The sequence below is a fragment of the Choristoneura fumiferana genome, chromosome 7 (assembly GCF_025370935.1).
Source record: "Choristoneura fumiferana chromosome 7, NRCan_CFum_1, whole genome shotgun sequence".
NCBI classification, from domain to species: domain Eukaryota; kingdom Metazoa; phylum Arthropoda; class Insecta; order Lepidoptera; family Tortricidae; genus Choristoneura; species Choristoneura fumiferana.
In genome coordinates, this window is record NC_133478.1 from 3,411,091 (window position 1) to 3,438,692 (window position 27,602).

The following is a 27,602-nucleotide window of genomic DNA, read 5'->3' on the forward strand; positions in this document are numbered from 1 at the left end:
GGCCAATAGAATAAAATCGTGTATTAGTAAAAACAAAATGTTTTTCACTTTTGAATAAAAAATATATTTAGATTGACATTGTTGTCTTATTTTTTTACTTTAGTTGCAATACAATCTGAAACACTTATCTTTTATTTGAAACTAATTTGTGCTCGCGGCTTCGTCTTCATAGCTTTTACTCCCATGAAAATCTTAGGTAAGTACTAATCTTATAGATACCTAAATTCGATTTTTCTCAAATTATGGGTACCTATGTGTCTAAGATTTGGATGAAATTTGGTAAGTATGTTAATTGCTGAACGTCTGAATTAACACTTGGGCTACTTTTTATCTCCATATTACAGGGGGTTGGGATAAAATCTCGAAATCTCACTCACACCTAAACTTTAAAACGAATGGATGGAATTGGATATTTTTTTTATGCATAGAGAGTGAAACTTTGATGCCGGTGACAGCCGTACAATGTCAAGCTTCATACAGTGTTTTTATCTAGATTATAGAAAATCACTAACAACTTATTGGCCTCTTTAGTTAACGGATATTTATTGACACTTGAGACGGCCAGTACTTATTTATAAAAACACCCTATATGTCAATTTGCGTCATAATGACGTCACCGGCATCAAAGTTTCGCTCCCTGGACTTATGCAGATAGCCTGGATGTAAGGAATAACACATCTATAGGTTAAATTTTATCTCGATAGTTTCTCTCAATCATCGGTCTTAGATTTATGAAATTTAACACAAATTTTCCCATGAGATTTTTCCTATGACGGGATATCTATGTGACATTCCAAAAAGAGAGACGTTTAAGTTTTCAAAACTTCGTCATAACCACACATAACCACAAATAGTGTATAACGTAAATAAATACTTCGACGTAATATAAGAACTCCCGTGGTATTTTTAATTTATAAAATCCGGGAATTCCAAATCGACTGCCAGATCTAATTTTTTACGTGAGCGAAGCCACGGGTAAAGGTTAGTTCTACAAATCCCAAATCTACTTTTACTCGTTTACTCGGAGGCCCGTAATTGCCTTTTTAGGGTCCCGTACCCAAGGGGTTCCAACGGAACCCTATTACTGAGACTCCGTCTGTCTGTCTGTCCGTCCGTCTGTCACAGGGCTCTATCTCTTGAGTCGTAATAGTTAGACACTAGAAATTTTCACAGATTATGTATTACTGTGGCCGCTATAACAACAAATACTAAAAACGGAATAATATAAACATTTGAGGGGCGCTCCCATACAACAAACGTGATTGTGTTGTATAATCGCTTTAAAAATAAATAATTAAATTAAAATAAAATAAATATTTAAGAGGGGCTCCCATACAACAAAGTCGATTTTTTTGCCGTTTTTTTTCTAATGGCTAATGTTGTATAGACAATGGTACGGAACCCTTCGTGCGCGAGCTCGACTCGCACTTGGCCTATTTTTTATTTCCAAAAGTTGGCCTGCTCCCGAGGGAGTAATGGTTATTGGAAACATGCGAGGAAATCGAATATAACTGAATGCGTACATAGTGATACCCCTCACATACCTATGTGCATATAAATGAAAAATTATCTAACAAAAACACCCGCAATAAAGATGGATTTATATGCTATAATAACGTGGATCGCCATGTGTTTTGTCCGCACTGGGCCCGCGTGGGAATTACGGTCCTAGCCCTCTCGTTGTTACAGGAGGCCTGTGTCCAGCAGTGGGAGGTATAACGGCTGGGATGATGATGATGATGATTGTGTTTTGTACCGGCCTTTTGACGTTCTTTTATAATAGTACCTACTAGCGTGGAATTAATATTTTCGTTCGGCAGTCTGGTGACTCTGCATGTTAAGTGAGACAGCAGGGCTACTACGAAACTCGAAGTTCGTATCGTACCGTCCCTCTCGCTCTCGTATTAAATAGTGTAAGTGTCAGAGGGACTGCACGTCACGATTTTCGAGTTTCGAGTTTCGTAGCAGCCCTACAGGCGCGAGTTAGTCCTTCGCGTGGCATGCGCGCTGACATGTAGCGTTCACAGCCTTTACCATCCTGGTCATTACTGACGTGACGTCACAAATTTCATTATTTACACAATTTAAATTTATTAAACAACCCAGTGCGAATCGAGTTGTTATGGTACCATGCCACTGGTACAGTCAACGTCATAAATAAGTGATCATTTCTGTACCTTGTCGCTTTCAGCCGTTACACAGTTTCGTATGGCTTTTCAAACATGACGTTAAAGTGACAAGGTACAAAAGCGATCACTTATTTACTAGTATGATGTTTGACTGCGTTGAACGGGATATTTGTGATGCTCTCTACGACACAGAAAGTCTAAACAGCTTAATTTAGCTAGATCATTCTTATCATGTAGGTTTAAATAACGACATCTATATATGTATTCTTATGATTTAGCCTACTGAGTCATTGTGCCTACTTTCAATCAACTACCAAAGAAATGAATACATAACTTAATTTTCTTACAATGTGAAAAATCGGATACGTATTTGTAAATGATTTGGTACTTATGAATTGATTTACTTTACCATAACGGACACATTTGTCCACCATTGTAAGTGGTAGTAAGCGGCAGAATCCCCGGTCTCAATCAAAATTAATTAATAAAGTACTCATAATGAATAATCGGAAGCAATAAAAAAAACAATTCAACGAACAAGCCGCAAGGCCAGGGCCGCCCGCCAGCCAGACTGAGGAAGTCACACGTTAGTCCATCACTGAGCGCCGCCAAAACTACGTCTCTGCCTAATCTGTGCAGCGTACGAAATTCAAAACAAACCAAAACCGCGGGAATGTTCACTTTTTTTAATTTTATTTTTTATTCCCCTGTTGTGCTGTGATGATGCCAGTGTTGAATTCAGTTTTATATTCCCGCCTTGTATTCTGGAAAGCGTATGCGACAAAAATAGATGCCGTCCACAAATTGTTATAATTAAACTGTATGTAAATAGAGTTGAGGCCGGACGCGTTCACGATCGCGTTGTAAATAAACGTGCGGAATTTTTTTTTCTTAAAAAATGTGCAAAAGAACGATAAAGTGTAGTGCCGCTGAATGATTATGCATTTAGGGGATATTGTTGTGGAAAGTGTGGATGAAGAAAGAGGACTATTTTTGTGACATCTCTATTTATTATTGTGAACTAGATGCGGTAAGTGCAAGTACTGTGTAAAAAAAAATACTAAGATACGCAATGATTTTTTTTTTTTTTTTTATTCGACTGGCAAACGAGCAATTGGGTCACCTGATGGTAAGAGATCACCACCGCCCATAAACATCTGCAACACCAGGGGTATTGCAGACGCGTTGCAGAGGCCTAAGATGGGATACCTCACGTCATCACGTGCCAATAATTTCACCGGTTGTCTTACTCTCCACGCCAAAACACAACAGTGTAAGCACTGCTGCTTTACGGCAGGATTAGCGAGCAAGATGGTGGTAGCAATCCGGGCGGACCTTGCACAAGTTCCTACCACTGAATTTTGAGTTCATCAAGTTATTTTTTTAAATTTTACTCGCCTATATATTTTTGCACGTGCCATAATCGCAAGGTTACGCCATAAACTCAAAGTTATGATGAAAACAATGTTATTTTCCGTGGGAATATTGTTCATAGAGTTTACGTCATATCATAAAACGTGTTTAAACCACATTCACGATTCAAATCGTTACAGCTTAAAATCTGACTCGAAACATGGACATTCTATAATGGATCTGGGGATAAAAACAGTGAAACTTTGTGTTAAAAATTACGCTAAAAATTAAAAAAGGTGATGCCAATTTGGGGGGCCCATGGGTAAATTATGTCACACCAACATGATCCTTTTTAACCCCTCTCTCCTTCATGCCACATTGGTACACTTATATACCTAGTGCCATCCACGAAGACGCATGATTTTGTCAAAATTAGACATTATTGACATTGTAATAAGAACCACGGCACGCGTCATCGTGAATGACTCTACCTATAAACACTACAATTGTCTTCTTAATAATAATATGTCAAAGTAAGTGTGTTTTTTAATGCGTCAAAAATTGGCAGACCTAAATACTTATGTACCTAACGTAGATTATATTATGTATCACCCCGTATTGACTTCTTAGACCCTCTAACAATTCCATAGAAGTCAGTCCATCTTACACATCTAACACGCCTTTAGGTTAGGGTCACCAATGAGGCATTTTTAGGGTTTCGGTACGCAAAAGGTTTTTAATTAAAATGAAAAATGCGAGCATAGTAGCAATTACCTTTCACATTTTTAGCTCCCGACGCAAAAAGAGGGCTGTTATAAGTTTGACCGCTATGTGTGTCTGTGTCTGTCTATGGCACCATAGCTCTTAAACGGGTGGAGCGATTTGAATGCGGTTTTTTTATTTGAAGGCAAGTTTTCTAGCAATGGTTCTTAGACATGTTTAATCAAAATCGGTTCAGCCGTTTTTGAAATATTGAACTTTGAAGTGACAAAGTCAGGGGTTTTCCAGCTTTTTGTTGGTTAGGTTATTTTTAACTCTCGACGCAAAAAGAGAGATGTTATAAGTTTAACCCCAATGTCCGTCTGTCTCTCTCTCTATGGCATCGTAACTCTCATACGGACAGACCGATTTCAATGTGTTTTTTTATATGAAAGCGTCTTTCCTCGTAGTGGTCCTTAGATATGTTTGATAAAAATCAGTACAGCCTTTTTTGAGATAGAACTTTGAAATGATAATGTCGGGAGTTTGCAAATTTTTCATGTTGGTCTGATTGTGTCATGTTGCTAAAATGTATTCCTTATTTCTGTCCATTGTAAAGGTTGCCTGGAAGAGGTCGCTCTGAAGCGATAAGGCCGCCTATTGCTTACCTTAGAAAATCTCTATGTATATACCTGTGTTTTCTGTACTGCTTACTGTGTTGGTGTGCAATAAAGAGTATCATAAGTTCAATGTGGTTACATTAATAATTACATCGAAAGAAAAGAAAGAAATACATTTATTCACAACACAGCAATGGACAACACTACACAAGACCCAACAATATTATTAAGTAGGATAGTATAGATAGGTAGTAAGATAGTAGTGTCATTGCGGTTGTGAATCGGACACTGGCTCAGCATAATGCTGAGACGTTAAGGGGCTACCCGAGGTTTTCATCGATTTTTGACAAGTTTTGAATCGTATCTCCTACTTTTGCACTACATATAGAATTATAAGTCAAACGGCTATCGGTTCTCCAATCTTTTATCTCCATTTTTTTCTACCGGATTTTGAATAAAATGAATACTTAATGTTGTATGATTTTTTTAAACATTGTCTGAAAAAACACTTATTTCGTATCTCTATTGACGTGAAAGATCTAACATATACGAAATCTACATATTTGGGTTCGTCTTTGACGTCTCTAATAACTGGTCGAGGGTTTTCATTTGAAACTAATTAACACAAAAGTTATGGCCAGAAAACCAGTTTTTTGGCCTAAAATTGTTCAACTTTGATGCCAAATATCTTAAAAAACAATGAACTTTGACGTAAATATGGGATACTATATTGCTTAAAGCCGTTGTTGTTAATATAATAAGCTACAAAAATCATTAGAAAACTAAGGAATTCAGATCGAAGGTCATTGGGGCATGGGATCCCCTTAAGAACGCCCCAGCGCTGATTTTCAGCCAGCACCATCGAGATATGTCAACGATGACACGAAGAATTGGCCTTCAGAGGACGCTGCTCGGTCGTCGGTGCGTCAACCTTTTTATTTATTGAAGCTCTATAAAACAGAAACTGTGGAAGAGATAGTGTCAATAATTATTTTAGACGACACGAGACGCTTAAATGGCTTATTAAAGCCATTTTCGTACTCTGCTTGTTCTGTAACGAATAATGAATCGACGCTCAAGTTAATTAAGACTCAAAATAAATTATGATACTCAATAAAATGGCAAGAGGCTAAAAATAAAAAGAAATAAAGAACCCTCCTGCCTTAAAAATATGAGAAATTTGTTTAAGAAGAAGGAGAAGAAGATTGATTTATTTGCCAACATGAACAATATAGGATAGGCACACAGAATACAAATAAACAATAAATTAACTTAGACTCTGAGCCCAATGTGTTTTTCATCCTAAGGCTCAGAATCATTTGTAAACATCAAAGACTATTTCCAATTACAAGTCAATGTAACAATGAGACTTATCATTTTTAATTTGATGAAAGTATTGTCATAAAAATGGTACAGTTATCTGCGTTAATATCTGCCACAGCGGAGTGTGCACAAATATCTGACACGCGTTACCGGCCCTAAAAATAGAGTCGAATCAGATATTTATGTTCGTCAGATTGGTTGTTTTGTCAGATTGGTGCTGGTTGCTTTACGATACGACTAAATGGTCCACCATTTATCATAATGAATGTGAATGACGTTTCATATACGCACCTTTAAAATTAAACTGAAATAATTCGATTTTTTTCCTTTTCAAAACTCAACCACATTGTGTTTCATTTAAAGTTTATTTTGGAAATGTGAATATATAAAATTGTTTCAGTTTAATTTAAAAGGTGCATGTCTCCTAATGCGAACCGCTAAGAAGTGGAAATCGCTCCCATCGTCGAGTCGTAAGTTGTATATATCTAGAAATAACTACAGACGATGGGGTCGGGTCGTAAGGGATGGGATGGGGTTCATGGGGTCGTAGGCTACGACTCTTCAAGGATTAGTGAAGGCTGCTGAACCGGTAAGATACACATTTGGCACTGCACTCTTCATCAGGTGGGATAGGGGTCAAATGAGGGGTTAGTTTTATGTTAAAAAAAACGAAACCACTTTGTTTTATTTTTATTCATCATCCCAGCCTAAATACGTCCCACTGACACAGGCCTCCTCTCAGAACAAGAGGGCTTGGGCCATAGTTCCCACGCGGGCCCAGTGCGGATTGGGAACTTTTATTTTAACTTTTATTTTTATTATTACGTTTTAACTAATTATTATTGCTCTAATCTCAAAATATGAACTTAAAAAAAAACGAACAAAAGATACAAACAGCGACATTCACGGCGAGCTGTAAAAAGCGAAGTTTTGCAAGAAGCCGCTTTGGTTCCGTTTTTTTGCCACGTTCATTATACTTACGTAAGATTTTTGGCACACTGTACAATGGAAATCAAACATATCTTTAGACTTTACAATACAAAACAATTCTAAATTTCAAATATGGAGTGACAGCGACAGGGTAGTAAAGTGTACTCTTAAATACATCTTTGACTTCTACTGTACATAAAAGAGTCTGACATGAGTCTAGCACATAACTCAAACCAGCGGCTTGACACAGTGCAAAATTATTTATTTATTTCATATCATCTCAACCTCTGTAACATCTTTGAAATGACGTATCTAACTAATATAAACGTTACATTTTAAACCATATGAATATGGCATGTAGAATCACAATTAAATTATATTGATGAACAAATAAGCTTTTCAAAATCAGTTACAGAGTTCTAGAACATAATATTTGAACATGTGTATACAACAGCTGGTATCATACACGCCAGTCGATGGAGCCTTGAAGAAAGGTACATAATAAATAATGGACCAGCTACCGATAACTACTAAGTTGTTGAACGATAGAGATGTAGAGTGTTTGGAAAATACAAATTCCTACAAGAACATATTAATGTAAAAACGCGTCAAGTCGACAAAGATGTTTCGTCCGTTTGTCCATGAACGGTAGTGAAATAACATAAACAGCCAAGTCTCGAAGGAGAATCATTTAAGTAAAAAATGCTTTCACTATATGGCTAATAAACCGGCCAAGAGCGTGTCGGGCACGCCCAAAATAGGGTTCCGTAGCCATTATGACAAAAATACGAAATATTTTTCTAAGGATTTCGTACTTTATATGGAATCTTCCAAGTTTAGGTATATTTTATACCTTAGGCTGCTATTTACTCTTAAACTATTAATAATTCTCAAGCAAACTTAGCCGTTATAGTTTTCCTTGAAAGTTTGATATACTACCATTCTGAATTTTTTCAAATTTTTCCACCCACCTGTTTAGATTATAGAGGAGGGGGGGACGCTCAACTTTAATGAAAATTTGCACTTTAAAGTTGAATATTTTGCAAACAAATCACTGAACCGAAAAACCGTTGAAGCAACCCCCTAATTCAACCCAGTAATTTTAAAAGACCTATCCAACGATACCCCACACTACAAGGTTGGATGAGAAAAAAAAAATCACCCCCACATTTTTCTTATTAATTTTATTGTACCATTTTGTCGGCATAGTTTACATACATATTCGTGCAAAATTACAGCTTTCTAGCATTGATAGTCCCTGAGCAAAGCCGCGGACGGACAGACAGACACAGACATGGCGAAACTATAAGGGTTCCGTTTTTGCCATTTTGGCTCCGGAACCCTAAAAAGTCGACCAAGTACATATTTGCAATTATCTATGAATTTTCAGTGCCATCCATATTGGTAGTGGGTGTCCATTTTCTAGATAGAGATGGAATGCGAACTCCATTCGCCTATAACTTCTATATTTTTCAACAGATATTGATGATTTTTACGTCACTCGTTTAACGAGTAGGTAATTTGCCAATTTTGTGTCACGTTTAGCTATTTTAAGAGACTTAAATCATGTATTTAATGTTTATTCTATTCTGTTCTATATTCCGTATTGGTTCAGCAGTGTAGGCGTGGAAACGTAACAAACCGACGAGTTGCTTTCACATCCTTATCCTAACCAATTGCGAAACTAATTCGGTCTGTCTGTCTGTTTCAAGAAACAGACAAACAGACAGACAGGCAATCTTCTTCACACTTAAAACGCTGAAGCGACTTGGAAGGGGTTAAGTGTAAATAGGTGGTTTTGAAGTTTTTAACTTTGGTATGGTATTTGGTAAAGTTATATATTTTAGTTTGACTCCCTAGGAAGGACAAAGGACAGTTTTTGTCAGAATTTTTCCAATTTCCGGGATAGCAATAAACAAATTGTAGCGGCTCTTTATAGCGGTCCGAGGGTCACCAACGGTGCGCTGAAAATCAGCGCTTGCGCTGGCAGGGTGTTTATTAGTTCAGCATTATACTGAGGCAGCAGGGCTACTACGAAACTCGAAACTCGAAGTTCATGTCGTGCGGTCCCTTTGACACTTATACTATTTAATACGAGAGCGAGAGGGACGGTACGACACGAACTTCGAGTTTCGAGTTTCGTAGTAGCCCTGCAGAGTCCGATTCACAACCGCAACGACACATACTTTCCTACGTGTTGTCTATTTGTACTTAATACTATTTTTTCTTTCTTTCAAATTCTTGCCGAAGGCTAGTTAATAATATTAATTTGTATATGGATGTGTAGCTTGCCCAGAAATAGTTTAAGGGCCGGCCTTCTAACCTTCGTCTCGGTCTTGACCGGCAGATCGATAACACCCAATCAATCAGGGGGGAAACCCGCGAAGCATAATATTATTAAGAAATGCATCATCAAAAGTGCCTAGAGATATGTTTTATCCCTATTATAACATTTAATGAATTACTGGGCACAAATAAAATATCAAACGTTCTCTAAATAAAAAAAAATGTTAAAAACGTGGTTGAAAAGTGCAGAAGCTGTATTTTTAGATTTATTAGTCTTTCTTTGTTTATTTGTTAAATTTTGCATCCCTGGTTTGGTAGATTTTAGTAAAACTCAATGCAATTTATGCATTTTTTTTGTACCTCAGACGAAGCGAAATAAATTAATTTTGAATTTGAACAGTTCAATATAATAGGTTGGCTACTGAGTCAAAACATCTGTGTCTAGAGATAATAAGTACCTATCCCAAGACTTTTTTCATGTTTGTATTCTGACGTTTTCTGACAAGTTTATTATGGCTTTTTCTAGCCTCATAAGTCATAAGGTATGAATCTTAATAAGGTTCATACTTCTAACAGTAATATCAATTACATTTAGCTTCAAATTCGGATAGTCAGCATTCGATAAGGATCTAACGAGTCCAGAACCCCAAATGTAAGTTTTGGTAATAATTTCACAAAAAGCTTTATTAAAAAAACGAAATTATTACGGGATTAAAAAGGGGTTTTATTTGTTAAATTGTCATGGGAATTCTCAAAATTTACGTCATGGATTTCAGTAACGTTTGCATATAAGTCACCATCAACAAATTTCATGCTTCAATTCTAGCAGTTGAGATTTGGAGACTTTATTCCGATGCCGTGGAAATATTAGGATAAAAAAGTAACCTTTGCAACTAGTATTCACCAAATTTCATTCAACTCCGTTCAGCCGTTTTAGCGTGAAAGAATAACAAACATACACACTACGACTGCGATGTCATTAACATCGTCATCATCTTCATATCAGCCGTAAGACGCCCACTGTTGGACATAGCCCAATCCCCTTCCCCCCCCCACCTCCAGATGTTTAACGTCCTTCAGCCAAAATGATTGATAGCTGCATTGAGACAAATCATCTGTCATAGAAACAACAGTAACTTCCTTAAGATATATCCCCATAAGAAAGCGAAGGTCACGGGCTACCTACAGTTCGAAGGTTGTAATGTGTTTTGGCGCCGCTCGGCCGGCCGTGGGCGACTCCCAGACGCCGATCTGGGTTGCCATGTGAGAAAAGATGCACACACGATTGAGCTGAAAAGGGTTCTAATTTTTCACCGAAAATATTTTTCTCAAACCGTTCATTTCCAATTGTTTCATATTTATTATATTTAGCCTGCAACTGTGTCCCACTGTTGGGAAAAGGCTCCCCTTTTGACCTCTTCATCTCCCTATCTATGAGCTGGGCCTTTCTCTTAAAAGTTGTACCTCTAACTTTTTTCTGGGATTTTGAAATTTTTATGTGACATCTACGTATGTACTCAGAATCACGTGTACTATCGATTTTAATAAATGAAAAAGTCCCAAATTTGCATATATTTTTTGTACTTCCGTTCCGTTACTCAGGTCACTCATAGTGTATATGGGAAAGGTAACGGAATGGAATACAAAATTTTGGGACACTTTTTCACCTATTAAAATCGACAGTGCTCGTGATTCTGAGTAGATGTAACATAAAAATTTCAAAATCCCAGGAAAAAGTTAGGGGTACAACTTTTAAGAGAAAGGCCCAGCTATATTTAGCCTCTCGCTCAGTTACGCGTTCAGGTCATCATATATATGGAGTCCATATGAATAATGACCTGGACACGGAACATCGTCCATATACGAACGATTTTTTTAACTCTTTTTATTTAGGTACAATCGAGCAAACTTAATCATACAATCAAACCTTAGTGCAACTAATGTCATGTTGACATCCCATAATTTTGCCAAAGAAATCAGAGTAAATATGATTATTTAAACATTCCACCCTGGTACAGTCAGCATCAAAAGTAGGTAGCGGATCACTTTTTGACTCTGTCGCATTGACATATTGACTATATCTTGCATGGCGTTTAGTGCATGGCTGTAAAACGACAAATTATGAGTGTATAGCTACTTTTGATCCTGACTGTACATGAATCAGTTCGTTTGACTATACTTCCGGATTGTTATAAAACTAGCCTAAAGGTAAAGGGTTCTACGGTATGGCCCGGAAATATATAATTTTTGTAAAAAAAACTATTAGAGTTCCGTAGGCCAAAATTGAAAAAACCGAACCCTTATAGTGTCGTCATATACATCCGACCGTCGGTAGGTATGTCACAGATTTTTTACACAAACTATAAAAATACGTACTCAATAAATAAGATGAAAGGTAGGTACTTATTGTTGAAATTATGAACACCTAGAACACTTTCAAACCGATATTGGTAAAGTAAAGAATAAACATTCCGTAATGTAGAGAGATGATTCCGTTACACTTGTATAGTATAATAGTAGATACCAACATTACCATCTATGAGTGGTAGCTATAAAATAAATGAGCTATGACTTTCATTCGTTGGCAAGCATGCAATTTATACAAAATCACGGCTGCGTCACTATTAAAGCTTTATTTAAACGGCGCGATAGATATCACGCGAGTTCAATTTCATTGCTGCACAGAATATAACAGTGTACATTGCAGGGCCGCGAAACAACAAATCTTTAAGTGATCGGTCATTGGCAGCAATGTACTGCAAATTCACGAAATTTGTAGCACTAGAGAGGCTTTTTAAACACGTTATTAGGAGTAATACAGAGGTACAGGATAGAGACGCGAGGAACTATCTGAAACATAAACAACCAGTCATCACAGGAAACAAGAAGAAAACAGATCTACAAAAAACCGACCGGTCCCGCGGACTGTAGGTAGAGTTCCGTATTAACGGCAAACTTACGGCAAATATAAAATATGACCATTACGTGGAAAGCGTATAATATTGCTGTTATAATTTACAAATAAAGGGTTCCGTGCCTTGACATTAGCCGTTTTCAAGCAAAAAAACGTCTGGAACTGAGATGAGAGCTGAATTGCCTCGGAGTTAGATCAATGATCAATGGTTTAAAGATGAAATATTTTATTAAATTAAAGAATATTTAAAATAATAATTCTCATTATCCCACGTTTACATTGATCTAAAAATTATAATAACCTAACAAACAAAAAGTTGGAAAACTACCGACATCGTCACTTCAAATAAAAAATACGCATTCAAATCAGTTCACCCGTTTAAGAGCTACGGTGCCACAGACAGACACACATAGCGGTCAAACTTATAACACCCCTCTTTTTGCGTCGGGGGTTAAAAACTACTTATTACCATGTCTATGTAAAGCAAAACCAATCTTTCATTTCTATCAAATAGTTACTAACACACAAAAGGACGTCAAACGATGGCAATATGCAAAAGATGGTAACACTGGGTATTTCTATTTGATTACGTTTCTTTGAGAGTAAATTGAATCGAGAGTGTACGACACAAGGGGCTTGATGTGTTACAGATTGATTTTTCTTATTAGATAGGTTAAGAGCGTTTATACCTGCTGAGCTGGCAACGTTGCATTTTTGTTAGTTTTTCTCGATTATTCCACAAAAATTAATGAAAATTAAAAATGTGGTCTGTTAGAACTCTTCTTAATATATAAGTTAATGTGACTTTTATACACTCCTACACCCACACACACTCACTTACATACACATATTCGCGCGCGCGTGCGCGCTCGCATACACATTCGCACATAAACTTGTTTACTTTTTTGCATGCACCTTCAGGATTGTTTATAGTTAGTTAATAACTTAATTTGTGGTAAACATACATAATTGTTAGCGTATTTATGTTGTTACTGTTTTTCTAATAAGTTACTCGCACCCGCAGACGTCCAAGATACAGGCTCAGCCTAGTTTGGAGTCTGATGGATATTTCTTTTGTATTGGCTATGTTTATTTAAATAAAGTATTTTGTATTTTTTTTTTGTATTTTTTGTATTTTTATATTCTTTAAAAACGAACATATGTTTATCTCCATATTATAGCGATATTTTGCCTCTGTGAAAACACTCATTCCTTCATAGCTCGTCTCCTAAACATGCTAGAAGTATACATTACAAACATTTTTAAGCAACGTATCACGGTTGTGTTCTGAGTTACGAGACAGAATAACAACATTTAGAAGTTGATTGTCCAAACTGAGTTGGTTAGAGTTAGTCCTGGTTTTCTAGGTCTTACTACCTACGAACTAATTTTATGATCTAAAACATTGTGACCTACAAACCAAGTTTGTTTTTCGTATAATGCCATCCCATTCACGCTTATATATCATGCCTATAAATAAATAAATATCATGGGACACTTGACACTAATTGACCTAGTCCCAAACTAGGCAATTAAACTTGTACTATGGATACTAGGCAATGGATAAACATACTTATATAGATAAATGAATATTAAATATCCTAGACGCGAAAACAAACATTCGTATTATTCATACAAATAACTGCCCCGGCCGGGAATCGAACCCGGGACCTCAAGCTTGCATTATGAGAAGGACGGCACGATACAGACTTACCCCCTTATTCATAAACGATCTTAACCTATATAAAATGCGCAAAATTCGTTTGCTTATCTGTCTACTTTGTATTGTTAAAAGGGACAAACATTTGTATTAACATAGGCTTGTTAAGTTTTATGAAAAGGTTAGCATTTAGGAGTCCGAGATTACGTCCCCAGAAACGCTTGTATTAGGTATGCGTATTATCTTCACATGTAAACAATTTAAATGGAAAAGATACTCGTATAAAAAAATGCAAACTATTGTACTTTAACTCAGCTTCACATTTTAATTCTTTTTCATTATTAATAAAGATATAAGTAAAATTCCTGTTTTTTGTTCATTGTGTACCCAAATTACAAAATAGAACGTCCAATCAACAATGGTTCGCCAGTATTTTGGACGCTCCTACTGCCCTTGAGGAGACCTCGAAACCTGAAGATTAGTGATCGCGTGCCGGTATGTGGTTAGTGGTTATTATATTCTTTTTGCGATAATTTGGCCTACTGGCCAGTAACATTATTAACACGAAGAAGGTTGTTGCTGAGGATTGTATAAGTACAGATGTAGTGAATAATGGGCATTTTCAGAAAAAAGTGTACCCTCTACTTTTTTTTAACCTAACAAATTTTGGATTATTTCTACTCAAAATCACTAGCACTATCGATTTAAGCAATAAAAAAATGTCCCACTTTTAATTGACAGTTTTGTGACGCAGTTAACCATCCATATATACTAATATTATAAATGCGAAAGTGTGTTTGTATGTTTGTCCGTCTTTCACGCCGTAACGGAGCAACGGATCGACGTGATTTTTGGCATAGAGACAGTTTATGGTCCCGAGAGTGACATAGACTACTTTTTATCCCGGAAAAATGCACAGTTCCCGAGGGAACAGCGCGCGATAACCGAATACCACGCGGCAGGAGCCGCGGGCAAAAGCTAGTACATACGAGTATATATTGTATGGACCGTCACAAAACTGACTAATAAATTTTGTATGGAAAATTAAGGATAATTCAGGCAAAACGGGTACATTTTTTCTGAAATATTTAAGTTAATACCTTTCTACCGTGAAAAATCGGAAAACACAACTATTTCCGAATGCTGCCGACGTGTCTATGAATTTTTGTAATAAATGTATAATACTGAGCAAAAAATCACCCTAGAAAAAGCAATATATTTAAATTAAATACTATTTACCAAATACAAAATCATATCCTAAACATACATACTTAATATAAAATAAAAACTAAATAATACTTAAGTGACAAGTTTTTATTAATAGGGTACTTTATTCATTAGTGAAAAATGTCAAACAACGATTTTGAAGTATCACACCCTCGTGATCAAATTATGTAAAGAACATTTAACAAAACATCACACAAAAATCGAAAAGAAAAACTTACGAGGTAACCACTAAATATATAATAAATAAATAAATATCTTGGGACAATTCAGTCCAATTGACCTAGTCCCAAAGTAAGCTTAGCAAAGCTTGTCTTATGGGTACAAAGCAACGGATAAATATAATTATATACTTAAATACATATTAAACAACCAAGACTCGAGAACAAACATTCGTATTTTTCATACAAATATCTGCCCCGACACGGGAATCGAACCCGGGACCTCAAGCTTTGTAGTCAGGTTCTGTAACCACTAGGCCATCTGGTCATCCAAACTAAACTAAATACATAGATTATTAATCTCTCTATGGGACCTTCCACCTTCCCCTACGCTGTCTTAAGGGGCACAGAGGCTGACTGAAGAAGCATGACGCATACGGACGTTTCCGAGAAAATACAATGGGAACGGATTATTCACTAGGTACCTACTTCTAAAAGGAATTTGACCATAGGTTAAAAACAAAGTTCCGAAGTAAAAGTGTATATTTTCAACTTTTCCACCCACAATTGTTTTGTTTTGTTGTTGATCAAATCGAGCTTGGCACCTGGACAATTTTGAGCGTAACGAGTATTAAAAAGTATAATTTTGTTATAGACAAATATTTTGATTTGATTCCGGAAATTACGCTACGCGGAATAAGAGCGGATGGATGATATCAGTTCGTCTGTTTTTAGGTCACTTTGCTGGTATTTTTAATATTCTTAATGGAATGAGATGAACGTAAGATATTTACATTAGATGTGGGAGATATTTTTATGTGGGGTTCACCGACTTATTTATGCAAGATGGGAATATAAAGATGATCTTTCGTTGTTAGTGTTATTGTGAATCTAGAGGTCTGAAGTTGCATCAAGCTATTTTATGGTGTAGATTAGTTTTGGTGAAATTGCATACGTCAGAAAACTGATTTACTTAGATACATTTTTAGAGCATTTAAAAAAGGTCTTCTAAGTTATTTGCTCCCTTAGTGCATAAAATAAGGTAATTTATTCTCAGCCCTCTACCCCTCTGCCCCTTTAGTTTTCAGCGATGCGTGAAATTGGTCTAATAAATAGTGAAAAAGCCTTTTCATATTATCGGACCCGATACCACTACATAGGCTACTACGAAATTCGAAAATCGAAGTTCGTGTCGTTCGGTACCTCTGACACTTATACTATTTATATTTATCGTTACTTATTGTTTAAAATACAATACAATTACTTTTTATTTAGTCTATTTAAGTTTATATTAGTGTTTAGCCCCCGAAAAAGGGGTGTGATAAATTTTACGCGTGCGTATTTATGATTACTCTCAAATGGAATGAACTTATAGTTCTGCCATGTTCGTCCGTCCGTCCATCCACGGCTTTAACCTTGACGATAAAGTGATAAAGTACCTAATTAAATGTATACTTTATTCTCTCAAAAATACCCTCGAATAACACAACACTGAAGAGTTTTTTTTTTAATTTTCAGGGACAGAATGGTGCTGCCAAAGCTAAAAAAATGTTGCTGGTACATGTCACTCCGGAATGGATGCCTATTACTGGCAACTTTATCGTCAGTAAGTATTAAAAAAAAAAAAACTTGTGGATATGGAGTAGAGGGAGCAATCTCTGTGTATACGAGTACAAAAGTCTCTGTCGAAAGGTGCTAAATAGGCGCTAAAATAAAAGAAAGATTTTATCGATAAACACATTAAAATCACACGATAATAATATAATGCTGTCGACAGTCGACCTTTTGTCGTGTTAGTTATTTTAGGATAAAATATTTACTAAATGATTTCAAACACTCATGCTAGGTACACTATAGCGCCACTCTGGAGGGATTTGGAACTGTTATATACTGCCTAATGCCGAACACTTTTTAACTTTCCCCCCCCCCCCATAAGAGACTGTTCTTCTTTCCCATAACACTCGATTTTAATGAATGAAAGTATCTCTTTTAGATGTATTGTAACAAAATCAAACTTATGCATTTACAATATTAGTAGAATTAAATTAAAATTGTAATCGTAAGTAAAGTTTTTGGTAAAAATTTAATATTTAATACAAGCTTTTTTTGCTGACTATACTTTTTGTTGACTCCTTTTATTGTCACCCAAACTACATTTGCGTGCCAAATTTCAAGTCAATGCCATTAACCGTTGAAGAGTTCCGTCCTCCGGAGACGATCCTGGCCGGACTACCAGGATGTCACTACCAGGCAATTTACATAAGTAAAGCTTGTAAAAAACAAGGCCTCGTATGGTAATAACCAACAATGTTTAATTTACAGCTATTCTGCGTGGCGGACATAGTCGCGGGCGCATGGAACCTGCCCCACTACGAGATGCCGGAAGATAACTTCATCGGTATGAGCATGGTCATGTTCTCCACATTGTCGCTGATTAGCAACGTCGTTATTCTTCTGGGGATATTAATGGTGAGTATACATATGAGAGAGAGAGAGAGAGAGAGAGAGAGAGAGAGAGAGAGAGAGAGAGAGAGAGAGAGAGAGAGACATTTATGTACACATATTCGGTAAACATTACTTTTTTTAATCTATTTCAATTTGAAAACTGTTACAATACCTGTAGATAGTTATAATTTTACTAAGTAGGTACTACTTTTAAATTAAAACTATGTTCTTACATAAAACTATCCTACAGTTAAAACACTTACATACCTATATTAAAACAACAATCATAATGAATAAACCTAAAACTTTCGTTGTCATTATCATCTCAACCTACATAGTACGTCCCACAGCTGGGCACAGGCCTTGTTCCAAAATGAGAGAGCTTGGGCCGTAGTTTCCACGTGGGCCTATTGCGCATCAAGAACTTCACATAACCATTCATTTGCTTCATAAGTTTGTGCAGATTTCCCACGATATTTTCCTTCACCGTAAAGCTCGTGGTAAATTTCTAATGTAATTTCGCACATGAATTTAGAAAATATATAAGGTGCGAGTACGACTAGGTACAGTCAAGGGCAAAGATATCGACACGGCCAAAGTTGCAAATATATGTATACACGGCCTTAATGTTAAGTGCATAAAGTCGTGTATACATATTTTTGTAACTTTGGCCGTGTCGATATCTTCACGGCAGCCTTCACTTGTTAACAGATCGCGAAACTAATCCAAATTATTAAACTTTAATAAATTCCCTAAACCCAAGAGAGCCCGGAATTTTTGCAGCATTTTTATCTGTCATAGTGACTTCTCCCTTATCGGCTCTACCTAAAGAAATAATATCGATAGGTATTTTATAAAGACGCTCAGTGATGGAACTTTGAATATGAAATTGAATTATTACGAGTAAATTGAAAATCGTTAACTATTCATTGTTTAGAATCACTTTCACAATTTCGACTGCTTAAAAGTTAGTTAGACAGAGGTGGGCTCACACAGTTACTTGGTGGGCACCGGAGGACGGCCATCGACGGCGAGGCAGACCGAAAAGGAGATGGTGGGACGATTTAGACGCGTATGCAAGAGATTGGCCTGACATTGCGCTGAACCGGGAGGTGTGGAGATCAAGAGGAGAGGCCTTTGCCGAGCAGTGGACACTATTGTAGTAAAAAAAAAAGTTGATTGAAAGAGATCGCTCTTTAACGATAAAACCGTCTATTGTTTACCTCTACTTTTAATATTTTTAACGACTTAAAAAAAAGGAGGAGGCTATCAATTAGGTTGTATTTTTTTATGTTTGTTACCTCAGAACTCCGTCATTTATGAACCGATCTGAATTTCTTTTTTCGTTCGTCTAGGAATGCTTTCAATTAGGTCCCATAAGCACTAAATCAGGATCTGATGATTGGATCCTAAGAACATCGAGGGAACTCTTCAAATATTGTAGGATCGCCTATGGTATTTTCGATAGGAGTAACTCGTGCATTTGCTCTTGAAAATCATCTTTTGGTGAACTGGAACTGATGATGAACACCAAATTTGACCATTGGAGCAACTACTCAATAACAAGTACTTCACGGGTTAAACTTCAATTACTTTAACGCAGTTGCTAAGCAATGTAAGCTCCTCGTAATTCATATGGTGAAATGGAACGGGTGATGAAGCACCAGGACTCCTCAATAATGAACGTCTCTGCATCGGAAAAAGCAATTTTTCGTAAAAGGTGACGAGCAGTTGACATTAAACTATTGTATCTTAGATATTTTACACTAAAAAGCGTGAAAAAAAAATATAACAAAAAATTGAACCGAGTCGGTGCCTCAGCACGAGCCAGCAGGAGTGATTGAAGCCCATATACTTACACGTATAGTTGTAGGTGAGGTAGACGATTATAGGTCCACTCCTGCTGGCTCGTGCTGAGGCACCGACTTCAGACTCGTAGAAAATTATTTTCATGGTTTTTTGTAGTCGGTTCTATTTTTTGTTATATTTTTTTTATATTTTGTGTACCGATAGGTATATCGAAATTGAATATCGGAAGTCGATAAGCGAGAAGTCTCTTTGACAGATTAAAAATTCCGTAAAAATTCCGGGCTCGCTTATTACGTATATTACGTTATTTGGCTTTTTGCGACGCGCAGTTCTCACAGCTAAAATAACAAGTAAGTACCTACAGGTAGTAAGCATAATAAATTTTAAGTACAAATCTGACCTCAGAAGCACTCGTCTCGCAAAATCCTGTTTGACAACGTAAACCACTACCACCTAACTGCAAATACTTCGAAAATTACGACGCAATTGATAGATCGTACGTCGAAAAATGTAGTAATTTTTTGTGCTAAATCGTATAATTTGAAATAAACATCCATATCCATCCAATCATCCTTACTTTCATCCGGATAAGGATATAATTATAAATGCAGAAGTAACTCCGTCTGGTCTGTATTACCTGCTCACGTTTAAACCTTTAGATGAAATTTGGTATGGAGATAGTTAAAACCCCTGGGCAGAACAGCGATAACAAATGCTTTGCAAATAAAGTTGTGGGCAACATCTAATTCTTTATTTCTTGTAAAAATAAAAACAAAATCACCATGGAACCATTTCACAGTAAACGTCATACATAGTGACGTCGCATTAATTAACAATGATAATTTAATAACGACATCACTTGTCCGCGTGAGCGGTTAGTTCCAATGGTGTGCTGAAAGTTTCTCGATGAGGGCTACAGTGACTAAATAAGAAAACAAACAAGCTGAGGTATGTGGTGCATAGGAGAAATTCGTGTCTGTATCATTGTCCAGTGGTGGTGTAGTGATATAGCACGTGGCACGGAATGCCGAGGACCTGGGTTCGATTCCCAGCGCTGGTCTTATTTTTCTAGTTTTTCTATGCATCTATATTTCAGTTTGTATTTTCGATATGGGTTTTACGGGATGACCGTAAAAGTAACAAAAAATTTGGAATTGAAATAAAAAATACAAAAAGATTCCAAAAAAAAACAATTTTAATGAAAATTGTATTGACTTTTCCTTTGAAAAGGTTCCATGGTGGCTTATGAATTAAAGTCCTTGACCGTACCTAATAATTCAAACTCGAATACCAACCCTAACTAAAAATGTAGCCTAAAATATACGTTGCAAATTCAAACAAATCACCGCTGCTTCGGCAGTACAATGGACAGACAGCCATTAAGCTCGTTCAAAATTAACAAATGGAGCTCATTACACACTTGCGAGACTTTAAAATAACAATTTAACAAATTACGGTAGCGTTTACTTGTACTATTTGACTCTATTCTCAATTATTTAAAGGTAAGTATAACCCACTATGTATAATACGAAACACATTGGAATTTCGGTCTTTTACACAGGTTCATGCGAGTGAACAATATGTTGAACGATTGTGACTGATACAATACTGGCCAGACAATGTGAATTGTTCGTACAAGTTGGAGCTTTAGCTTTAATAAATCTTAAAAAGATAACGGTTTTTGTATGATTTTCACTCGCGAAGGAAGACAATTACGTAGAGTTTAGCAGACAGCATATTATGAACTGTTTCCCTGGACGCAGGGCTAAGTATTATCTTATATCTTCAAACGAGCATTTAGTTAGCGTCAAAATATTTAGCGTCACGACCACAGATAAAGGATGTCTCATTATCGTCTAAACCCTTAAAAAATATGTCTATACTATACTATAAGATGTTACATCCGTGTCCTAATTCTCAATACAATCAAGATTCATCTCGAGATACCTACAACAGTTTGGCGAACACGCGATAGAAGTTGGTTTAGATTATGACAACAAGAATTAAGCGTCATTTAGTGTGGGAAATATCTCGCGGATTGTAGTACACTGCTGTCGATGGTCATTCACTTATAAATTTATAGCTGCGTGATCCCGCAGTGTAATGAAACTCGTACGATATTTACCTGCTTAATGTGGCCTTCAATAACCTTGTTGTAACTTTGGCCGGTTGAAAACAAAATCGCAAGTAAATGATGGTACCGTCGCTGCAGGAGTTGCCTGGGCAATGACCCTCGGAAAGATTACGCATAAAACAGACCTAATTCACAATGCAAGGAAACTTGTAATGAAACAACGTAGGTTTTCTGCAAAAGTACCAACCTATTAAAATTCAATAGTATAGGGATTGTGTCAGATCAGAAGACAACTAATAAAGGTATAATACCCAACTCCGACCGCGTAGTATTTGGTAATCGCTATCCCGCGGGAACTATGAAATTTTCCGGGATAACAACTATTCTATGTCCTTCCTCGGGACTGAAACTATCCGTATACCAAATTTCATCTAAATCAGTTCAGCAGTTTAGACGTGATTGAGTAACAAACATCCAAAAATCCAAACATCTTGAAAGTGATTAAACCCTCTAACTCTTCTAGACTTGCTCAAACAAATTGCTAGTTAATTACTGGTTTGATTATTATGTAGTAGAATACGTTTATCTCTATTCCACGGAAACTATGTAATTTCCCGGGATACAAATTATCTTGTGTCCTTCCGGGGGTCCCAAAATATCTCCATCACAAATTTTATCTCAAATCAGTTCAGCGGTTTAAGCGTGAAGAGGTAACAGGGAGACAGTCAAAGAGACACACAGACAGACAGAGTTACTTACGTATTTATTTACTAAGGATAATAAAGTTTAATTTTCACACCAAAAGACAAAGGTCAAGGTACCTATATCAAAAATTGTTAAATCTAAACTAGTCAGTTATTTACCTGCGACTCCGTCCGCGTAGAATTTGTTTATCGCTAACCCGTGGGAGCTATGCAATTTTCCGGGATAAAAACTATTCTATGTCCTTCCCTGGGACTCAAAATATCTGAATACCGAATTTCATCTAAATCGATTTATTGGTTTAGACGTGGCGAGGTAACAAATAAACGAACAGATTTACAAATTTTCGCATTTATATATTGGTGAGATAGTGGGATTAAACACCCATCTTCTACTTCTAATACTCTACTCTACTCTAAATCGCGATTTTTTCTTCCAGAAACGTCCCGGCTATCTGCAGCTCTCGCTGCTCTTCAACTCAGTGTTCATCCTCTGCATATTTCTGGTGGCCGTAGTGACGTGCCTCTTCAGCCCGCTCTTCGTACCCCGGTTAAAGGATCCCGCTACAGTTGTCCTGGTGGTGCTGGGACTCAACGCTGGAGCGTGTAAGTAACGCCATTCAAATCATGGGTCATCCCTTAATCCCTGGTATGCTTAAGACGCGGATCCGTGTCAAATTTAAGGCTATCCTTTTGTTTTTTATTTAAATCAGCAGAATTTGTGCTTTTTAAACAGATGAAACTAAAACGTAGTGCTTTTTTAGTTCCCACATACGAGATCAACGGCAACGTTCCGCTATGCTGGTCTACATGATCACAGTCACGAATGAGTGTCATTGGTATAAGGGTACGAATTCTGTTGACACATATGCGTGTCACCGGAATAGAAGGATTTTTTTTTGTTCACAAACGTTGTGTCACTGGCGCCGAATGTGGTAAAGTCATCTAAGTTGGGGCTTGCAACGAACTCATACATAAATTTTCTTAAGCTTAAGAAATAAAGAAAGAGAGATTTATTTTGGTTCCATCAGTACCACCACCTTACAGTAATGAGAGTAAAACTAGCACTAAAACTAAGTTACTTGGTGACACAGTCCTTGGTTAACAATTGTGACCTTCAATGAGGGCTATCGTTTTTAGTCTCACTAGATGGCGCACTGTTGCGTGAGGTTTTTAAGTATGGCTTTCAAAGTCTGTTATTACGGGCGTGAAAACAAAGTTTAGATTAAAATCATATTTAATACACCTTAAAACCGTACATAAAATATCGAGCATGCCACAGTGTTGCATAGTCCCCGTTTTGTTCGGAAAAAAGGGGAGGACAAAGGTTTCCGAAAGACAAAACTGTCTCAAAACACAGACATTCATTGCCCCGGAAGGCATATTTGCCATAATTAATTTCAGATATTGCAAAATATTCACAAAATTATTCTAATTATAAATAAACTCGCGTAGCTCACCCAAAAATATGAGATTTGACATTTCGGAGACCTCACGCTACACTAGCGCCTCTAGTAGCGAATTCATTCGCGATAGCCCTCATTGACAGATTGTGCATATCGACGTCTGTGGTCTACGGATGGTTGAGTCACAGTGGTTGAGTGGTGTGTCGACACGTTTACTGTTTTGTTTTTTTTTATAATTTATTAATCACACGTGTCTTTTGTTTGGTTTCGTGCTGTTCGTTTTCATTATTGTTATTATTTTATTTGGTTTTGAATTTTTATTTTTGATTTCTAAATTTTATTAATTTTTGTTTGTTTCTTTTTTGTGATTTTTTGTCGCCTTCCGTGAAGTCGCCAAGCGATCACAGCGGAAGACCAGCGTTGGCCTCTACGGCCAGCACTATGCTGAGCTGAGACCGCTTCATGATTCCGCAAATACCTTATCTTTATATTAATACTTACTTTATACTGGTAAATTTTTTTTGTATGTAATTTGCGAAGTGCGAATAAACATTTCTACTCTATTCTATTCTATGTATATATATTTTGGGAATTCCCAGGGGAATTTTGTAAAATCCCGGAATTTCATTAACTACCAGATCAAATAGTTTACTCGTGCGAAGCCCCTACACCACCGCTGGACAGGAGTCTAGACTCAAATTTCTCCTATGCACACATATCTCAGGTTGCTTTTTTATTTTATTTTTTTGTAATTTTAAGTTATTCTTGATTCCAGGGACTAATTACTTAATTAGTTAGGTTAAAACTTATTTTTCTTTATTTCTTTTCAGTATACTCCGTCTACTACATGATGGTGGTGAACAGTACTTATCGCCAAATGAAACTATCAAGCGAAAGTGCCATCCCTGTGTGAAAACTAGACAAGACCCAATGATCGACATACAGGCCTAGAGTCAAGTCTGTACTGTACCTTCAGCCACAATTACAATCGAACCACCGCGCCGACAAGCAACAGTATCTAATCATCATCGTCGTCAGCCTATAGCAGTCCACTGCTGGACATCTCTCTTCTGTTCTTCGTCGTATTCTTCATTTCTGAAGGTCGGGCCTTGATAAGCCTTTACGGAGACGTTGACGAACTGCTTGCACACCCTCTGTCCTCGGCCCGTTTCAGAGCTGCAGGCAAAGGGGCGTGCTGGATATAGGCCTCCCCCAATGAGCGCCATTGTTCTCGGCTCGACACGTTCAGCTTCTACCAGCAACCTTTCGCGGATCGTCATTCCACCTGGCCGGAGGGTCCTACACTTTGTTTGCCGAGACGCGATCTCCTATCATGATCTAATGTCATAAAGCTGATGATAACTTCGACGGCTTACCGTCTTATTTTCTAACGCTCTCAAAATCACAATCGTTTTCATCACTTTTTTCTGTCTCGTGATTTAGATTGCGTAGAAAGAGAGGGTAAATGCGATCGCGAGCTTGCGCGTTAGACAATATAGTCGCTGTATCGGGAAATGTCTAAAAAGTTTATTGAACGAAATCTATAATGGACTAATGGTCATTTTACATAATAGGCAGCAAATAATAAACGGAAAACGGCATAACCTATAAAAAAAAATATTAATTAGATTTTCGAATTTCGTAGTAGGTAGCCGACCATTTATTATGCGTGTACGCACCTATAGAAACAGTTAACATAATTAAAGGTAAAATTTCGTAATATGTTTCCAAAACATTTTTTGTTAAACCAATTGACTCTGAGTGCGGTGGTAATTAAAGAATGACTTTTTAAAACGTAGGTTTATTTAATCAATGAACCTAACGCTCTCCCAAATTTTGGAAATGGGACAAACGGCTTATAATTAGCAGTTAAAATTAAACGTAGTGTTACAAAAATATAAAAACGCTTATTTATATACTTGTTATACTGAAACGTTATTTATTATACAACTAAGAAATAAATGCATTGTTTTTCAAATAACGTCTTTCTTTTATTAATTGTATCCCGCTAACTTTGGTAACGTAGCTATGTAGATAAGGAAGAGATATACCTATTATAACCCTGTATTTCCCAAAGTATGAGTTGAGACCCACTGATGGGTCACGAGCAGATACCAAGTGGGCCGCAGGGGTTTCCTTTATCTTGCATAATATTCAGGTTTGTATTTCAGAACATATATCAATAACCTAACCAACAAAAAGTTGGAAAACCCCCGACTTTGTCACTTCAAGGTTCAATATCTCAAAAACGGCTGAACCGATTTTGATGAAACATGCCTAAGAACCATCGCTAGAAATACTGCTTCAAAAAAACCGCATTCAAATCGGTCCACCCGCTCAAGAGCTACGTGCCACAGACAGACAGACAGACACACAGACACACATAGCGGTCAAACTTATAACACCCCTCTTTTTACGTCGGGGGTTAAAAATACAAGGTGTTAATGCAGTGGGTGCAGTTCTAATGTGTTGTTTTCTGGTTCATATCGGCTCGCATACTTGTTAAAAGTCAGAATGTACTTGTTTGTCCGAATTTATCATTTGTCATAACTCTTTTTTTTTTCTCGGAATCCAATAATCGTTCAGAATTATTATAAAACAAACAAAATGTCAACAAATGTCTGCTTATCCTCTATATAATAAATTGTCTTCTCTTAATGAGGTTAGCTGGAAGAGATCCCTTCTTAGGGATAAGCTAGCCTTTGTTCTCCTCTCTGTGTATTTGTATTTTTATTTTTATGTGCAATAAAGAGTTTACATACATACGAGTACATACAACCTTACCTACAGTTTTATACGGTGCGTTGCCGGCAACCAGGTTTTTTTAAGGAAGGTTAAAGTAACATATTTCTGTAACTTAACCATGACATTAATTTAATTAATAACTAAAAATTATGTTTTTTATAACTTTTAACAAAATTTTAGTTGCAAGCAATGTACAGCAAAGTAAAATGACATGAAGTAATAATTAAAGTATCTGTCGGCTGTCATTTACACTTGTTTTATTTACTTTGCTGTACATTGCTGGCAATTATAATTTTGTTAGAAAGTTAACAGTCTGAATTTTAGTTTGTTAATTAAATTATTGCCATGGTTAGTTAACAAAAATACGTTACTTTAACCTCCCTTAAAAAGCTGACTGCCGGTTACACACTGTATAGGTGACCATTTAAAAAATTCAGCAAAATTACAGTTTCATTGGGAATAAAATTATGACCATTAATAATTCGGACGTACAGTATGACTTGCGAAAGTATGCGAACTTTGGCGTGCCCGTCGTGCTTATTGCAGAATGTATCTTAATATCTTTAGTTATTTGTTAAAAATCACAGTCAGGGTCCTACGAGTACATTATTGTCGTCGTTCATTCCAGGTCATTTTTTTTTAAAACAAAACATTATACAACAATTTACAGATCATACTGTCAGCAGCAGAGGTAGATCAGCAGTTGTGGTGTTCAAAATAATCAACAGTTTGTTATTATGTACCTTGGCAGTAAAGTCGTGTGTAGATCTTCTGCTGCTGATTGTATACTTACTAACCGCACCTTGCTCAGTCATAATATAACGGCCCAGCCACTAATACTATGCGACCGGTGGCGCGGTGTGCCTGGCCCTAGGTATACTATGTAATTCAAAATCCGGATTACTAATATATGGGCAAAAAACTTTTCCCAAAGTATCACATCCCAAAATATTTGGATCAAATTATCATTTGGCAAAAAATCATTTGCTAAAACAACTTATCTCAATTTTACAGTTGGTAATATCTTTTTTGGCAAGTTATTGTTTCGTAAATACAGTACATATTTTGTAAGTGCATTTAAAGAACACAATATAATGTATTTACAGTCGAACAAATTGAATCA

General features: G+C 36.7%; 1 protein-coding gene across 1 annotated transcript; it reads left to right on the plus strand.

Annotated features, from left to right (window-relative positions):
* The first annotated feature begins 2,714 nt into the window (after positions 1-2,714).
* Positions 2,715-27,024, plus strand: LOC141429515 (uncharacterized). The gene is made up of 5 exons (XM_074089850.1): positions 2,715-3,159; positions 16,818-16,905; positions 17,622-17,768; positions 22,769-22,934; positions 24,565-27,024. Exons 1-5 carry the CDS (start codon positions 3,155-3,157, stop codon positions 24,645-24,647), a joined length of 489 nt encoding a protein of 162 aa, XP_073945951.1. The 5' UTR covers positions 2,715-3,154; the 3' UTR covers positions 24,648-27,024.
* The last annotated feature ends 578 nt before the right edge of the window (positions 27,025-27,602 follow it).

What these genes read in the sequence shown, in the direction of transcription:
- LOC141429515 (XM_074089850.1), top strand. An exon ending in TACTGGCAACTTTATCGTCA is followed by an intron (nt 16,906 to 17,621) that starts GTAAGTATTAAA and finishes TTTAATTTACAG; the next exon opens with CTATTCTGCGTGGCGGACAT. An exon ending in TTCTTCTGGGGATATTAATG is followed by an intron (nt 17,769 to 22,768) that starts GTGAGTATACAT and finishes TTTTTCTTCCAG; the next exon opens with AAACGTCCCGGCTATCTGCA.